The sequence below is a fragment of the Pelmatolapia mariae genome, linkage group LG23, assembly GCF_036321145.2.
Source record: "Pelmatolapia mariae isolate MD_Pm_ZW linkage group LG23, Pm_UMD_F_2, whole genome shotgun sequence".
NCBI classification, from domain to species: Eukaryota; Metazoa; Chordata; class Actinopteri; order Cichliformes; family Cichlidae; genus Pelmatolapia; species Pelmatolapia mariae.
In genome coordinates this window covers 30,798,269-30,816,413 of record NC_086246.1, presented here as the reverse complement: position 1 = coordinate 30,816,413, position 18,145 = coordinate 30,798,269, and the positions used below count along the sequence as shown (strand labels likewise).

General features: G+C 41.3%; 2 protein-coding genes across 3 annotated transcripts in view; one reads left to right on the top strand and one right to left on the bottom strand.

Moving 5' to 3' along the window:
• Positions 1-4,157, bottom strand: part of LOC134620308 (kalirin-like) — a 57,056-nt gene extending 52,899 nt beyond the window's left edge. For both annotated transcript variants that reach the window (XM_063466396.1, XM_063466397.1), the window contains exon 1: positions 3,740-4,157. In XM_063466396.1, the coding sequence (XP_063322466.1) occupies positions 3,740-3,794 (55 nt within the window). In that variant the 5' untranslated portion in view covers positions 3,795-4,157. The remainder of the gene's footprint in view (positions 1-3,739) is intronic.
• A 2,223-nt stretch (positions 4,158-6,380) lies between these two features.
• On the top strand, positions 6,381-13,940 carry iqcb1 (IQ motif containing B1). Its single transcript, XM_063466503.1, has 15 exons — positions 6,381-6,576; positions 8,351-8,487; positions 8,581-8,749; positions 8,834-8,951; positions 9,104-9,179; positions 9,265-9,364; positions 9,514-9,686; positions 10,691-10,800; positions 11,497-11,615; positions 11,927-11,993; positions 12,136-12,211; positions 12,835-12,986; positions 13,063-13,200; positions 13,298-13,454; positions 13,567-13,940. The coding sequence occupies exons 2-15, from the start codon at positions 8,364-8,366 to the stop codon at positions 13,839-13,841; spliced, it is 1,854 nt and encodes a 617-aa protein (XP_063322573.1). The 5' UTR covers positions 6,381-6,576; positions 8,351-8,363; the 3' UTR covers positions 13,842-13,940.
• The last annotated feature ends 4,205 nt before the right edge of the window (positions 13,941-18,145 follow it).

Genomic DNA, 18,145 nt, shown 5'->3' with positions numbered 1-18,145 from the left:
TGAACCATATCTGACTGGTGCTGCTCTTTACATCTTCACATAGATTTTCTTGCTACTATCAGCAAAACATTAGCAAGGTTGTCAAGCCATATCCTTGTAAAGCCTCCTCAGTGTTCCTTATATTCTGTACATCCCAGCATATTTAATTGGAACAACACAGCCTTTAATGCCTTTTGACATTTGTGCGGTTCTAAAAACACGCTCTGGTTTGTCTCATGGATGGTCTGCTTGGTTAATGCATGCCTCTGTGCAACAGCCACTTTTTGCAGTTCTGTTTTATTTTCTTCTGGTTTCTAGTGTTATTGGTTGTGCTTATTATCATTAGTTTAGCTGCCATTAGAAATTATTATTATTATTATTATGTTTTATTCCTTTGAGGCACTGATTTCAGGAATTCTACTTCTTCCTAGATTCCTTGCTGGCCTAATTTTGCTCTTTTGAAGAGATTTCGTGAAGAAATAAGTTTCACTCTTGTAGCTGAACAATATTTGGCTCTTACTATGCTATGTTTGATTCACCAAAATGAATCCCAACCACTACTGAAGGGCAGCAGTGAAATTTGTGAAGCTAATAAGGCTGTTTGGTCCACTAGCCTTAGGCTTTATTATGCTTATTCATAGTCATATCATACCACAGTTTGTGAACTGTAGACTAAGGTCGCATTTCACTGTATTAAATAATCTTCGGATTGGTTTTTCAACTATCTTTTCAATCATTCGGTAAGTAAACGTTTAGAAAATATTTTTTTCAAGTTCACTGTGATGTCCTGTTTTCTCAGACCAACAGTCTGAGATTCAATAAAGGAAAGCTGCAAGTATATCCGAAAAGCTTTTATTAAATTTTTTTTTTTAAGTGTCATTATGCAGCTCCTAATTACCTCTGCCAAGGTCATGAAAATAGTTGTATGTTCAAATATGAGAAGCTGATTAACTGATCATCAAAAAAAGCTTCTGATTACTTTCATTATTCAGTACACATTCTGAAATTACCTCCGCCAAGGTTAAGTCCTCTGAAGGATTAAACAAAATCTACAGCGCCAGCTCACAGAAACGTTTGTGGAGACGTAAAGCGTGCTAAATTTTGGCGTATAAGCCTCAGTCAGACAGCCATGTGTAGCCCTTATCCACTAGTACCTACTCAGAAAAATAGAGACCAGTCGATAAACACAGAGTTTATTCCATCACTGGTGGGCAAGTGGTTGTTGGTTTACGGTACCTCTCAAAAGGTATACGGTGCTACACTAAAAACACTGTGATTGATTTGGTCGCTAATAGATTGAGATGGTGGCCTACAATTTGCATGGAAAACACTGACTTGTCTGCAAAAACTCACCATTTACTCTCTGAGTACTTTTAAAACTGTACAAAGTGCAGTACAAATCGTATCTCTTCAAAGTAAAAGTCTTACTGTCGCAACCAACATGTTTCAAAAAGGTGAACATTCTCAATCACAGTCAAACTTTTCACAGCTTCAGTGCTACTTGGCAAGTAGTTGGCAAGTGTTTGCAAACAAGATGGTGTTCAATGACAAACAATGGGCAACTGCAGTAATCTTAGAGCACCTAAAACAATCACAAAAAGGTTTTTGATGCACCACCGTATACCGCTTTGCAACCAACCAACTGCCAGCAACCACCAACTAGTTCTCTAATGACCAGTGTTTATTGGGTCTTTAGCCGATCTCTAGGATTAAAGCTGGAGGTGTGTTTAGACAAGCAACTTCTGAATCATCTATCCATTTTCGTCATGGGGTATGCTGAATTCCTTAGATCAAGGTGAGTTCAAAGAAAAAGTTCAAACTTTTCCTGAGGCCACAATTTTTTTTCCAGCTGGGACTAAATTTGGCACAGATGATCTTCAGACCAATCCTGACAGAAGTTATCAGATGGATTTGGGATATCAAAAGCACCAGTCAATCACAGACAATCAAAGGGTCATATCACAGCAGGACATTACACTATCCTAACCAGCTTTAACTGGTGGACCATTTTTAGGAAGCACAACCAATTCACCAATTATACCCTCCCAAACCCTAAAAGATGACACTAGAGAACTTAATGTCTGGTTTCACTATAAATGAATCTGTTAACTCTGGTTTTATTTCATTATTTAGCCCATAAAACAACAAGAAACCAAACCAGTCTGTAAGTGGCAGAGAAAAGCAGTAAATCTTTCAAAATGACAATAAGTCTTCCAGTCTTCATTTGCCTTAATATCACTTTTATTATATTAAGAAAAATTAAGACTAATATGTGCTGTATTAAACCCATCCACCTACTATACATGGTTCAGATGGACACCCTGCTGTAGTGCAGATTTGCGGTACTTGTACTTCAAGTATTTCCTTTTCATGTTAACTCGTCCCTCCACTGCGGCTTTATTTAGATCAAGCACATTTTCATCCTCTGTAGTACGAGGATTCGCTGCTTCTCCTTTTTCCCTTTTTGCTTTTTTTCAGCCACCTCACACAGCCGAAGAGGAAATCATCAGCGGATTGATCAGCGGGGGAAATAATTAGCTGCAGTCCTGATCATTAAAATAAATAAGAAACAATCACACGTTCATCTCAGAAAAGCTTCAGGAAATCCATTACATTTGCTAAGTGATGGATCATTTTTTTGTGTCATTTTTAATTAAACATTTTCAGGCAGCAGCTTCTTAAATGTGGATGTTGTACATTCTCCAATTTCTGTGATATTATGTCAAATTTGGGTTTTTTTGTTTTTAACAGCTTATCCAGCTTAAGGAGATGGAAGTTGGAGGGGTGAAAGGTGACCCAACAGTCATAATAACTGTTATGACTGCTGGGTGATAACAGCCTCTGTTTTTCTGTATGTTCAGATATATACACTAAAATAGTTGATTATTCCCAGATTCCCAGATGGGCTGGTAGTAGTTACCGCTGGTTGGAACCTCTCAAATATGTCCTTCGAGGTTTTCTGTCTGCAGGTTTATATAAAAATTTACAGCCTGATTGCACAGCAGCCAAAAGCACAAACACAGTCCATATGTCCTGTTCGGGGACTCCATTTGCTGAGCTGGCTGCCTGGGTCGCCATCCACCTGTCAGTCAAAGAGGCCACACCCCTCACAATGCAAACTTTAAGCCTCTACAGCAGCTGCGACCATGTGTATTTCTGTTGTACAGGTAGATATTTTAACATGGGAGTCTATGAGGACTGACTCACTGCTGGAGCCTGCCTCCAGTGGACGTTTGGGGAACTGCAGTTTTTGGTGCTCTATCTGCATTTGCCTGGAAAGACGATTGTTTAATGATTGTTTGAGCAAACTTTGTAAAAAAAAAAAGAAAGAAAGAAAAAAAAGAGACAGAGAGAGATCAAAACGAGCTGGAGGAGCAGCTTGCCTCCAACATATAGACCTCAGTGGTTCATGGGGTCGGTTGGGGGGGCTGGAGGTTTCGGGGGCTCCTGCACAGCTCCTGCTGCCTCCACCTCTAGATACAGTGTTTCAGTGTTAGAATATAAAATACACACACACTACATTACATCACACACATGTTCAATAGGCAAGGAGGCCTTCCCATAATCCTCCTTGGTGGGACCCCCTACACACACACACACATATGAGCGGCAGGACAGGGAGATGCTGACACACACACACATTCATGGTATGTAGCATATAGGGCACACACACACACTGAGTCAATGGGCGGATGTGGAGGCATCATGGCGACAGCAGCTCTCTCTCTCACACACACACACTCACACACACACACCCTACCTGCCGTCGCCAGGCCGTCCGGGCCCGCTTCTCCTCCTCCATCCACCGGATTCATCCTCCCTCCTCCTCCTCGCGCTGCTCCGCCGCCCTCCTCCTCCTCGCGCTCTCTCCTCCGTTATGTACCGTCGCTCGCTCCGCTCCTCGCGCCTCCTCCCTGCCTACCCGTCCATCCCTGCTGCTTTACATCAGATCGGGTCGGTGCAGGCTCGGTCGGATGTGTTCCCCTCCTCCCGGTACCGATCACTGCTGCATCCTCCCCGGCTCAGCCTCGACTGTCCTCCTCCTCCTCCTCTTCCTCCTCCTCTTGCTGCTGCTGTTCTTACGTTACCGTGATCCCGCGCGGCATCGCATCACATCACGTCACCGTTACTGTCTCCGTTACCGTTACTGCCCCCGGTATCCCCCCCCCTCAGTCTCTCTCTCTCTCCTCCTGTCGGTCCAGGCGGACGGACGTTCTGTGTCGGTGTGTGTCTCAGCACGCAGGCGCACCGGAGAGATGGAGGGGGGCGCTATGCACGAGGGCTGCAGCATCTGCTGCACCGCTCCCCACCCCCCACCCCCACCCGTTACTATAACGTTAAGGCTGCCGTCGGTACTACGAGCGCGGCTCCCGTTAACGTGACGGAGGCTGACGCCATCGGCTTACTCAGCCTCCACTTTATTATATTATATTAAATTATATTAATTATAATATATTTATTATATTATACTCTTATTTAACATATTTATTTTAAACTCTATTATATTTAGAGTATTTCATATCATTTTTAACATTATTTAAAATATATAATTATTTTATCACAGATTTTTATTTTTTAATTATATTAAATTGTTTATTTTCACTTTATAATATGTCGTATTAGATTAATTGTTTTTTCTTGTTTATATTTTCTAGATACTTATTATTTCTGATTATTTTAGATTTAGGTTAAAATTTTTATACCATAATTAAAAAAATTATATTGTTTTATGTGTATTACTTTTTAAATTACGTTATGTTTACATTAAATTAATCGTATAACTTTTATCGCATTTTTTAATTATATTAGAATTTAATTTTAAAACATATATTATATGCTAATATCATTTTATTATTGTAGGCATATTTTATATTTTCTAGATTTTTCTAGATTATGTATTATTCGCATATTATAGACGTTTTCCATCATATACTTTCTTATATATTATATTATTTTATATTATATTAACAGATATTTTTATCAATCCATATTCTTATTTAGTCCAGGGGAGACTGAAGCCTTTCCCAGCAGTCATAGTGTGAGAACTGGTATATACCCTGGAGAGAACCCACAGCGGGACAACACTCCACACAGACAAAACACAGTCGGTCCTGGACTCAAACCCAAAACTTTCTTGATGTGGGCCAACAATGCTAAACACTGCACTGCTCTGCTGTATTCATTCTTTAGATTATATCCTTGTTATACTGAATGCTGTTAGCAATGAAATCCCTTTATTAATGTGCAAATAATAGATCGTTAAATCAATAAATGGATTAACATAAGCAATTATAATAATGATAATAACACACTTGTGAGATGTTCTCCAACAAATCAGAAAGTTAAAGATTTATTTCACATGACTCAGAAAACGCAAAGAGGTCACACACAGCTGCAAAAGTCTGAAGGTAAAAGATAGCAAACCTCCTCAGAAATGAAGAGAAAATAAAGTGCGAAGAAATGTGCAATAATGTGTGAGAAGTGAAGCTGAGCAGCAGAGGAACCTACACAGCTGAATGAATAAAGCTGCAGCGCCACCTGCAGGAGAGAGAAGCAAACAGCAGGCTGACCTCAAACTGCGGGATTAAAACCAAACAGGATAAATGAGTAATCACAGCAACAGGGTTTCACCTTTAAATCAGTTTAGTTTCACATTTTTAATCTCCTTTTACTCGGAAAATAAATTGTTATTCTATTCATTAAGCTGCACAAGTACTTTCTTATTTTAATATCTGACCATCTTTGTGAAATTTTTTGAATATATTTCATGCACTTCTAATATTTTTCTACTCATTTAATAATTTTAATAGATTTTTTTTAAACAGCATTAAATATACATAACTTATAATGAATTAAATAACAATAGACTTTCTAAAAATAAAGTTTTGGTTTTTTTTACTTTTTAAACCTTATTATTAGACTTATTAATTCTTATACAGTTCTTCTGAATTTTTTTCTTTCAATTTGTTGATATCTTTTAATATGGAATTTTTTGCATTTTTAACTGTGCTTTATTTTTCCCCACAATATTATAATTCTATATCTTATATTATTATATTATAATTTTTTAAATTTTTCACATATATTAAAATACTAATAATTATATACCTTGCAAGTATAGCAGACGTTTTTGATGATTACTTGATTTTTACAACACATAAATAGTGTTAAAATATTTGACTAATTTCACCAAATGCCACTTGCAATATTTAAAATTATTTTTAAGACATGAAATAATTTTTATTTTCACTTTAATTTTTTATTTATATTTTTGTTATTTTACTATGTTTACACATTTAAATAAAGATTTGCATTGAAGTTGTTGTTTTTTTCCTGAATGAAACTTTACTGCAGAGGGGTGTGTGCCGTCGCTGCATCATGACGTGTTGTTACCGTAGAAACACAGGAGTCGTTTGCTTACTCTGTGCTAACAGCTAACAGAACTAGCTCGTTAGATAATAGTCGCCGTTTCTTGAGTTTTTAGGTGAAGGTTTGTAACTCAGCGAGTGACCGTAAGTGCTATGTAGACGGCTAATGTAACCGCTTGAGTCACTCAGTGTTATCAAACTGTTAGCTGAGACGACAAACACGAGTCAGGTGAGGATCTGCAGACACACCGGAAACACTTCTGTCTGTATTAGCTTTAGCGGGGCTTTACTTTGTGTACCTGTACTTTAAAGGCACTTTACCTGAGAGCGTGTTGCACCATCACACAGAATTTCAGATGGAAATGAGAGCACTTTTTTATAGTGCACTGATTTCCTGCATTATGAATTTTATCTCTACAGAGACCGAAGAGGGTCATTTCGAGACGTTCTAAGACTATAATATTTATACCCTTTATATGAACTCCTAAATTGATTTTTTTTTTTCACACTTTGGGACTTTTTTAACTCTTAAAAGTTTAACCTAAGTGCTTCTGTCAACATTTTTAATATTATTTTGTAATTTGTGGAACGTTTAAAAGGTTTAACGGTTTGGAAATATTTAAACACATTAGGAATAGTTGAACTAATATATTTTAAAAAACAACTATTTTTGGTGTCTAAGGTTTAGGTATTCTTGTAATTAGAAGTTTTAATTCTATTTTAATCACTTTAATCAATTTAGCTGCTGTTTTATTTCTTGTATTTTAACACACACACACACACACACACACACACACACACTCCACCGCCCCCATAAGTGACAAATTTAATGTACTGTATATATAAATGAAATATAAGTTAATAAAAATGCTAACAAATTTAAATGAACAGAAATAATTGTAATCTTTTAAAAGGTTATAGTTTACACTAATTTAACTAAAATAGTTGTAAAACATTTTTACCATTTTTATCTGCAATAAAACGTAAAGAACCCCCCCCCCCCCTTTTTTTTTTTAGCTTACTTTAAAACATTTAATTTTTTGAAAAATTGAATACAGATTTAATGTTTCAAATAAAATTACTGTATTTTTTAAAATATAATTGAAATGCTATCAAATTGCTATTTTAATGTTTTTATTATTTATCATTCTTTTTAAAAACAAAATTATGGTATTTATGGACATTGAGGCTGTGGACAGCTACAGGCACCTTGGTGTTCATCTGAACAACAAACTGGACTGGACTCATAACTCAGACGCCCTCTACAGGAAAGGGCAGAGCAGGCTGTACCTGCTGCGGAGACTCAGGTCGTTTGGAGTGGAGGGTCCACTCCTGAAGACCTTCTATGACTCTGTGGTGGCCTCAGCCATCTTTTATGGTGTGGTCTGCTGGGGCGGCAGCATCTCTGCTGGGGACAGGAAGAGACTGAACAGGCTGATCCGAAGGGCCAGCTCTCTTCTAGGATGCCCTCTGGACCCAGTGGAGGTGGTGAGTGACAGGAGAATGGCGGCTAAGCTGTCATCCCTGTTGGACAACATCTCCCACCCCATGCAAGAGACTCTGACAGAACTGAGCAGCTCCTTCAGTGGCAGGCTGCGGCACCCACGGTGTGGGGCGGAGAGATTTCGCAGGTCTTTCCTCCCCACTGCTGTCAGACTCCACAACAAAGACTTTTGCAGCTATCAAACCCACACATGTGCAATAAGACTGCTATATGTGCAATTCTTTTTCTGACAAAGTTGTACTTTGTATTTTCTTACTCAGTTGTATATAGCATTTGTATTCTATTTTATTCTATTGTATATATTATTCTATTTTATTCTATTGTTTATAGTATTTTATTTTATTTTATTGCATTCCAGTGTTTTCTAATTTCTGCTACATAACTTTGCACTTTTGCTGTAACGAAACAAATTTCCCACCTGTGGGACTAATAAAGGTCATCTTATCTTATCTTATGTTTTGTATCAGATATTTTGGAAATTATTGTTTTGTGTTTACAGGAAGTTGGAGGTGATGGAGGTGAAGAAGAAGCCTGAGGAAGAGGAGAATGAGCTGGTGTCGGAGCTGAAGAGGCAGCTGGAGAATGAACACCTAACCCCAGTGGAAAAACTCAGACTGCTGAACGATGGCTTAAACAGTGAGAGGCTCACTTCCTGTCAGTTCCTCTGTCAAATAAATTTTCAGAATAAGAGCATGTACAACTCTTTTTATCTTACATTTCCTGTGTTAGATGCTCTGAACTCGGCAGCTGTCCACGTGAACAGTGGCGAGCTGACTCGGCTGAAGTCTCAGCTGTATCTGAGCGGCGTGCTGATCCACTGCGTCCGTGTTCTGTCTCTGCATCCCAGCAGCCTGTGGGGCGACCTGAGCGCCGCTGCTACACTGGCCCACCTCACCAGGTAACCTGAGATCACAGCTTCACTTTAAACTGAGGATTTATTTGAAGGAGGATGGAGATCCCACACCTGTCTGTCTGTCTGCAGCTCCTGCTGTGTGGGGGTGGAGCCTGGCCTACACTCTGAGACCTTTCATCGGCTCTTTCTGCCGTCATTCGTGGATGCTCTGCTGTCATTGGCTGCTCAGCTGGTGAACCGAGCAGAGGTGAGAAGCTGTGATTTGGTGGATGTTTGAGCCGAGCTGCAGTCAGATTGAGGATGTAAATCTGTCTGTGTGTGTGTGTGTGTGTGTGTGTGTGTGTGTGTGTGTGTGTGTGTGTGTGTGTGTGTGTGTGTGTCTGTGTGTGTGTGTGTCAGAATGTGTCTCTCCTCAGGAAGGTGATGGACTCTGTCGGCTGGCTGCTCGCCGCTCACACTCACCTCACAGAGAAAGGTCAGCTGACTATTAAACCTGCAGCTTTCAGTACTAAAAAGACCCACGGGAACTGTGTTTAACCTTACTGTGTTTGTGTGTCTAGTCCTCAGCTCCATCCACTATGAGCAGATCCAGGTGTGTGATGATGTCACTGTGTCTCTGCTCTGTGTCCAGATGTGGATTCAAACCTGCACGGCCAACAGGTAACACACCACCTCCTGTCTGTGACTGTGTCAATGAAGTTTATTCAGACTCAGACCCTGTCTGTCACATCACTGACCTGTAAGAAAGAAGCATCTGAAAACTTTAGATTAAAATGTTGTCACTACTGAGCTTGTTCTTCTCCCTGCAGCGACTTCCTGTCTGGGTTGAGCGACGATTCCATACTTCTGCTGCTCAACGAGGCCATTGGCCAATTAGCTCTCAGTTCTGACTCTACGGTGGGAGGGGCCTCCCTCAGATTGATCCTCCTTATGGCCAGTCAGCTGGGCCGCTGCCTCCGGCCCCTCCTCCTCAGCTTCAGAGGTCAGTAGTCTCTCGAGGGCTTTGTCCCAATCCAGGGGCCGCATCCTGAATGCATTGGAGGACCCAGCCCACGTAGACCACAAAGGCCAGGTCCAAAGACCGAGAAGGCCGGAAGTGCAAGGCTGTTGCGTCACCACTGTCTCAGCGGAGTTTAATAAACTCAGCCGTCTGCTCTTTGCTATCTAAAATATAACAGGACATTGGAGTAAATTCTAGACCATCTCACACTTCTGTTTAATCAGTTTTCTGTTTAACGTTTATTCAGCTGTGTGAAAACTATAACTTTAATCTCAGCCAAACCGATATATTAAACAATAACATATGACTTATATATCATGTTTAACCTGAGTAGCGAAAGACTGCGCGGGGTCGGAAAACGATGTGCTGGGAGTCCAGTATTCTGGCCGGCTCTAGTGAGCCTTGACCACCCGGTCAGCTATCAAGCTGGTGGGTAACAGAGGTCTCTGAAAATGTCAGAGCAATTTTGCAAATATGTGACGTCTTGATAAACCAAGCAGATATTTGAACTTTACACAGCTACATTCTCGCCTGAAAAAAATGTTAAAAGTTTATTTTGTGACCCAGAAAGAGTAATATTTCAAACTCTTTAGCCTCGCTCCTCTGCCATTGCGGCGTTTGAAAAGTATTTCTATATTATTATAAAAATATTACAAATAATAATTTAATTAATAAAGACTAATAAGAGTAATATTACAACTAAGTAGCTGCCACCATTGTTGGAAACTGGAATTGGCTGGGCTGCGCTATGAATTCTGGGCCACAAAGGATACACCCGACCCATCCTTCAAATTCGGGGAAATAAAGGATGCATTTGTTGGCCGCATTTGGAGCAGCCTTCGAACTGGGACAGCATTCGTCGCCTGGCTGTGACGTAATCGGCCTTCAAATGCAGCCTCCGAAGGATGCGGCTGAATTGGGACATAGCACATGTGTATGTGTGTCACAGCAGCCGAAAGGTCAGAGGTCACTGTGTGTTTCTGCAGGTCTGGACAGCCTGCTGCACAAAGACTGGAGGGGGCGGGGCTTCGACCAGGGCATTGATCAGCTGATCGCTCTTATCCAGTCAGAGAAGGATGTCGTTAGTCAAACACAGGTGGGTCCGCTTTGTTAATTATTAAAGTCATAAAAATATTTTTGTTCTGACGTTGTTTTTAAAGGAAAAAAATAATTTTGTGCTAAATTTTAAGTGTATTCAAAATATTTTACTTGTTTATTTAATATTTTTATTTATTTCTCAAACAAAAATATATTTTTAAATGCTTTTTTTATTATTTACATTTTTTCTAACATTATATGTAAAAACATTGTCAAAAATAAAACCGATTTTTAAATATATATTTTTAGTATTCTTTCATTTTAAATGTTTTTATGTCAACAAAAACTTTTAATGCAAAAATGTAGTATTTAATTGTTTTTCAAATACAAATTTAAACAAGTTTTCAATTAAATAAAATATATTAATTTTATTATTAGTTATTTAATTAAAACTATATTTTTATATTTAAGTGCCTTATTTGGGATATTAAAATAATTATTTTTAATTTCATTAACAAAATATACTTTGGTAGCTTAAATTTTTTTCTCTCATTATTTTAAAACATTTGACACTGTGAAGCTGAATATGGATTACATTGTTTTCCTATTTTATTGAAATAATTATTTTATTTACTTATTCTTTTATTTGTCTCCTGGATGTAGGACAGTTTATTTCCTGCCATTTAAGCAAAATTTAAAAAAGCATGAGAGAGAATACTTGGCTTGACCTCTGACCCCTGCTGTCTATGTGCAGGGGAGCAGTGAGCATGTGCGGGCGGCATGTGTGATCCAAGCAGCTTGGAGGTCGTATAAGACCAGATGCAGAGTGAAGAGTCTCAACAGAGCCGTCAGCGTCCTGCAGAGGAAGTACAGGTGACTACTTCCTGTTGTTTGGCCAACATGAGAGCACAGAAGCCCCGCCTACCTTAAACCAGTTATCGAACTGGAGGTTTCAAACTGTAAGACTTCATGGCAAACTAATCTAGAATTTAATTTATCAGACAGAACTGATGGGGCCCAGTATAAGATGAATATATAATAAATAGGGATTATTTTGAACTGTGAATCATGCAAAGCTACATTAAAGGGGCAGAGGATTAAAAAACAACAGAGCTGGAAACAAGCAGGAGCTTGGATCGAAGCAACCTCACCTATAGTTCAACCTGTGTGTGTTTGTGTGTCAGGGCTCGGAGAAGGGAGCAGCAGCAGCAGAAGGAGGCGCAGCTGTGGGAGGAGGAGCTCAAGTATCAGGTGAACCTTTCTGATTCATATGACAAAACTGTTAATTCTTCTATTCTTCTAAATCCACCCTAGCTATCCCCAGAGTTACATTTTTGATTTGAAGGCTGTCTGTGTTTTATTTACTAAAGCTTGTTCGCTGTGCTGTTTTCAGGTGTGTGTGAGACGTCAGCAGGCGAGGAGGAGGTTCCACCAGAAACAGAGACAGCTGCTGCAGCTGCTCCCAGCAGGTGAGAGACACAAAGCACCTGAAACCACGAGGCAGTGTAGAAATCACTAAACCTTAAATTCCCGCCTGTTCAGACTCAGAGCGCCATCTCTCTGGGTTTGTTTTTAGTTTCTGTTAAACTCGTGAAGTCTGCGTTTTAGAAAGAAAGAACTCCTGAGAGCAGATTTTAAAATCTTATAAAGGAGACGCCTGCACCTCACAGGGTTTATAATCTCCAACTTTCCTGCACAGCCCAATATTTCTGTCATGACCGCTACGATGATTAATCTAAATGAAATGAATCATCAATGCCCTGCGACAGACTTGGGACCAGTCCAGGGTATACCCTGCCTCTCGCATTAAGGGAGCTGGGATAGGCTCCAGCGCCCCCCGCAACCCTGAAAAAGATAAGCGGAAGCGGATGGATGGATGGATGGATGGAAATCATAATGAAAGAGAGTCTGGGGACATTCTTGTGTTCTTATGTGGAAGATTTATTTCAAAATAATGAAAAATGGGAAATATTTGATTTTTTTTCTCATTTTGTTCAGTGAAGGCTGAACAGAAGTTTGATTTAGGGTTCTGCTTTAAACTGGTGGGATTGTGGTTGGTTTCAAACACCTGACTCTGTGTTTGTTTGTTCAGACCAGGTGCAGTCATACCTGCAGGAGTGCGAGAATCGAGCCGCTGTGGTGATCCAGAGCTTCTGGCGAGGCTTCAGAGAGAGACGACACTACAGCAGCACGCAGCGGCACATGCTCAGACGAGAGCAAGCTGTCAGGACGCTGCAGAGAGGGGTACACACACATCTGTTAAGTTGTATTCTCTGCAGCTGGTTACTCTTTACTCCATCTTCTCTTACGTTTCTTTCAGGTGCGTCGTTTTCTACAGAAGCGACGAGCAGCAAAAGTCCCGCCCCTCCCTCCTTTCTGGATTGGTCAGAAAGGTTTGACAGACAGCCGGAGGGCGGAGCTAAAGCGGCAGGTGGATGAGTACATCGCTACACATCAGGTAAGAGATTGATTTCAATAAGTCCTCAACTGTTACCCACGATGTTTTGCACGCTACTGATTTGTGTGTGTGTTTGTGTCTGTGCGTGCGCCCTCAGTCGTTCCGTGTGTCTCCTGAGGAGTGTTCCTGCCTCCATGAGGAGGTGCAGCTGCTGCTGCTGTCAGTGCTGCAGACAGGAGCTCAGCAGAGGATGGAGGAGCAGCGGGTAGAGGCACTGCTGGCTCACGTGCACACACAGCTGGAGCTGCTCCGAGGTCCCTCACACACTCACACACAGCTTCACACATCTGGAGTTAAACTGAGATCAGTCGGATCAGTTGATAACAGTTGATCAATTAGTAACCAGTAAACATGTTGGCTCTACAGATGCTCCGCCCCTCTCTGTTGTCACAGAGACAGACGCTGACACCTTCCTGAGCCCGTCGGGTCCCGTCGCTGCTCGTGCCCGTGACGCCCACAACGCCATGCTCCAGGCGAGCCGGCTACCCTGGTGGAGGACGCTGGGAGACACGGACGCAGGTCGTGTGGATCCATTGGGCTCCACCCACCTGCCTGAGCTGGAGGAAGAGCTGGGAGGACTGTACATAGGAGGGACTGTGGCGGACAAGAAACAGACTCAGGTGGACGAAGTCAAACTGTAACGTGATCTCTCAGGTGAAATATGGACTCGCGCATCTGACGAGGAAATGTTCCTATAAACATAGACTGTAAATAAAGGTTGGACATTACCCATTGTAAGTGTCTGTGTTTGGATGAGAGAATGGAGTGCTAAGCTATTAACTCAGCCTACACTGTATAGGAGCATCACACAGACCTGATGCCTGCTAATCAGTGGTCAGTAACATCCAAATAAAATCCTAGAATTCCACTCTCCAAAACTGGAATATTTGGTATTGTTGTTAACCACTAAGCAGCCATGTTAGTCCATCAGAAATGCTCCAAAACTGCTCCGACAGCACAAATATGTTTGAAGGTCCGGTACAGGGCTTCCAGTTAGCTAAGGTGAAACCTAGCAAACAGCTAGAAGCTGCCTATCAGTCAAACAGCCCACACCCCTAATTCAATTAAATTCAGTTTTATTAATATTGCGCCAAATCACAACAACAGTTGCCACAAGGAGCTTTATATTGTAAGGTAAAGACAGTAATCCTACTCTTATCTCCAAATATACTACTGCTGGGCGATTTTAACATCCACATGGACAACACATCAAATTCAGTCACAAGAGATTTTATATCCTGTCTGGACAATTTTGGCTTACACCAATATATGGACGTTCCCACACACTCCAAAGGACACATTTTGGATCTTGTTTGCTGCATTGGTGTCACCCCTAAGAATTGTGCTGTATTGGACATGCCTTTTTCAGACCATAAATTAGTTTTATTCAATGGTAGTCTCCCACTATACAAAAATAAACAAAACCGCTCAATTACTTTTAGAAATATTAGGGGCATTGATCTATCAGCTCTTTCCCATGGCATTAATAATTTACCTACCATTGATGCCTCAGCTTCCATAGACGACCTGGTATCTCACTATAACAATGAACTTATCAACCTCTTAGATACCTTGGCTCCCCAAAAAACTCGAACTGTTTCTTTCTCTCGCTTTGCGCCATGGTACTCATCTGAACTTCGCCAACTTAAAGCTACTGGACGCCGCCTGGAACGTCTCTCCAGGAAAACAGGACTTACTATTCACAAGGACATGTATCTCAGTCATATACAGTGTTGGGGAGTAACGGAATACATGTACCGCCGTTACGTATTTAGAATACAAAATATGAGTAACTGTATTCTGTTACAGTTACCGTTTAAAAAGGTGGTATTCAGAATACAGTTACTTTGTTGAAATAAATGGATTACACGCGGTACTTTCCTGTTTCATATTGTCGCGGGTCAGGACTGTTTGGGTTTGTTTGACAGCTACGCTCTGTTGTTCCAGGCGGCAGCGTTACGGTTGCCATGGTTACAGGGTGACGCTCTCTCTCTCTGCGTGTTTCCTGGGTGAGCGAGCGCTTTTTTGTTGTTGTTGTTGTTGTTGCCCTATCAAATATGTATGTGCTCTTAAACTGAAAGGTATAAATACGGAAGTGTGTGGTCAATAAAAGATGGCGCAAAGGAAGGCGTGTGCCTCGGATGTAAAAGTCGAACAACGTGTATGTGGTTTATTCCTCCATGAGAAGTACGGGATACCACGGTATTTCCTGCCCTAGAGAATGGAACCCGCAACAGGTTATGGGCCCAGGAGGGATGTGGGAAGCCGGTGGAACCGTCTGTGCTTCGACGGGGACGAGAGACACTACGAATTGTGGGAAACAAAGTTCCTGGGATACCTGCGGCTACTTGGGCTAAGGGCCGCCATTTTGGACGAGCCCGGCGAGTCGGATGAAGACGACAAGGACTTGGATGACAAAAATGAAGTAGCTTATGCAGAGCTAATCCAGGTATTGGATGACAGAAGTCTTTCACTTGTGATGAGAGATGCCAAGGATGACGGACGGAAAGCGTTGAAGATTCTGAGAGAGCACTACGCTGGTAAGGGGCCACCACGTGTGATTAGCCTGTACACAGAGCTAACGTCGCTACAGAAAATGCCCAGTGAGAGCGTCACAGACTATATGATAAGGGCTGAGACTGCCATTACAGCTCTGAGGAATGCAGAAGAGACATTAAGTGATGGACTGCTTATTGCAATGGTGTTAAAAGGGTTGCCTGAATCTTTCAAGCCATTCTCCATACACGTAACCCACAGTGACAAAGCAATGACATTTAGTGAATTTAAAGCTAAATTAAGAAGCTATGAGAGCACCGAAAAGGCCACATGTTCTGAAGATAATGTGATGAAGGCAAATAACTGGAAGAAAGAGAGACAATGCAGAAATCATATGTTACAACTGTGAGAAAAAGGGTCATATAGCACGTGAGTGTTACACAAAGGCCGAAAGGAAAGAACAAAGAGAAGCAGTGGTGCGGTTACTGCAAAAGCTCAACGCATAAGGACAGTGACTGTCGCCGACGAAAGAAGACTACTGCTAAACACGTAACTGATGCAGAAGATCATAGTTTCGTGTTCAAAGCTAAAGACTGTGTAAATCAAGGGCTGAAACAGAGAGGCCTAATGGTTGACACAGGGGCTACTTCTCACATTATTACGGACATTCAGAGATTCAAAAAGTTTGATGAGACGTTCACACCTGGAAGACACTTCATGGAGTTAGCTGATGGGACGAGGACGAGTGGGGTCGCACTGAAGAGGGGAGATGTGGAGGTCTATCTACAAGACAGCGAGGGACGAAAGGTGAAGGCGACACTGGAGGGGGCACTTTACATTCCCTCTTACCCGCAAGATATCTTCTCGGTCCAGGCGGTGACGGCCAAAGGAGCCTCAGTAACCTTCAAGAAGGGCTGCAACCAGCTTATCCATAAGAACGGGACAAGGTTTCAGATAAGTGAATATGAACGCTTATACTATTTGAACAGTGTTACATCTGATCATCATGTTGACAACGACGAATGCAATGGCTGTCATGATGTAGAGACTTGGCACAAAATCCTCGGCCACTGTAACTATGAAGACTTGGTTAAACTAGAGAACATTACCGAGGGTATGAAAATAAAAGGTAAAACTAAACATTATCAAGACTGTGAAGTGTGTATAAAAGGGAAATTTACCCAAACCAGGAATAGAGAGCCTGATGAAAGAGCAGAAGAAGCATTAGAGCTAGTGCACACTGACTTGGCCGGACCAATAGAACCAGAAGCTAAAGACGGGTTCAGGTACACGTTAGCATTTACTGATGATTACTCAGGCACAATGTTTGTGTACTTTTTAAAGGCTAAAAGTGACACTGTAAAAGCAACTGAAAGATTTTTGGCAGACGTCGCCCCCTATGGGCAGGTAAAGAGAATTAGATCAGACAATGGAACTGAATTTACATCTAAAGAGTTTCAGACATTGTTAAACAAAAACATGATAAAGCATGAGACATCAGCGCCGTATTCGCCTCATCAGAATGGGACTGCCGAGAGACAATGGCGAACACTTTTTGAGATGGCACGGTGTATGTTGATTGAAAGTAACCTGCCAAAGAGACTATGGACTTATGCTGTTATGGCTGCCGCAGTAATTCATAATAGGTGTTACGTCAGACGCACAAAGCAAACCCCTTATTACATGCTGACAGGAAAGAAGCCAGACATGTCGAGGATGGGGATTTTTGGATCAGTTTGCTACGGTTACGGGCACAAAAAAAAGAAGTTAGATGCGAGATGTGACGAAGGGGTTTTTGTGGGTTATGATAAAAACAGTCCGTCGTATCTAATCTACTACCCTAAAACAGGACGGGTTCTTAAACATAGGTTGGTCAAGTTCCTCACTAAAAGTGTAGTTGAGCACCAAACCCAGACTATTCAGGATGATGACGATGAAGATAATGACCTGACTCCAGGGGACATTTTGCAGTACCCCGCTAGAATGGACAAAACAGGGAATGACCAGAGATCAAATGAAAGTGTGATCCTTGAACCTGAAAGTGACATTCAGGACAATGGTATAAATGATACACAAAACTCAGACAGAACAGAGTCTGAACGATATCCTAAACGAAACAGGAGAAGGCCAGATTACCTGAAAGACTATGTCCAAACTGCAGAAGATGACCAAACATCGCTGACTGTAGATTATTGTTACAGGGTGATGTATAACATACCAAAGACATTTGAAGAAGCTATGCAGTCATCGAACTCTAAGTGTTGGTCAGACGCTATGGAAGATGAAATGAGATCTTTGAAAGACAATAATACATTCACTCTGACCACGTTGCCAGAAGGTAAAAATGCAGTGGGAGGGAGATGGGTGTATGTGATAAAAGAGAACCCGAATCGGACTAAAACATTTAAAGCAAGATATGTTGCTAAAGGCTATAGCCAAGTTCAAGGCA

What these genes read in the sequence shown, in the direction of transcription:
- iqcb1 (XM_063466503.1), top strand. Translation starts at nt 8,364, where the DNA reads ATGGAGGTGAAGAAGAAGCCTGAGGAAGAGGAGAATGAGCTGGTGTCG. An exon ending in GCTGAACGATGGCTTAAACA is followed by an intron (nt 8,488 to 8,580) that starts GTGAGAGGCTCA and finishes TTCCTGTGTTAG; the next exon opens with ATGCTCTGAACTCGGCAGCT. An exon ending in CAAACCTGCACGGCCAACAG is followed by an intron (nt 9,365 to 9,513) that starts GTAACACACCAC and finishes TTCTCCCTGCAG; the next exon opens with CGACTTCCTGTCTGGGTTGA.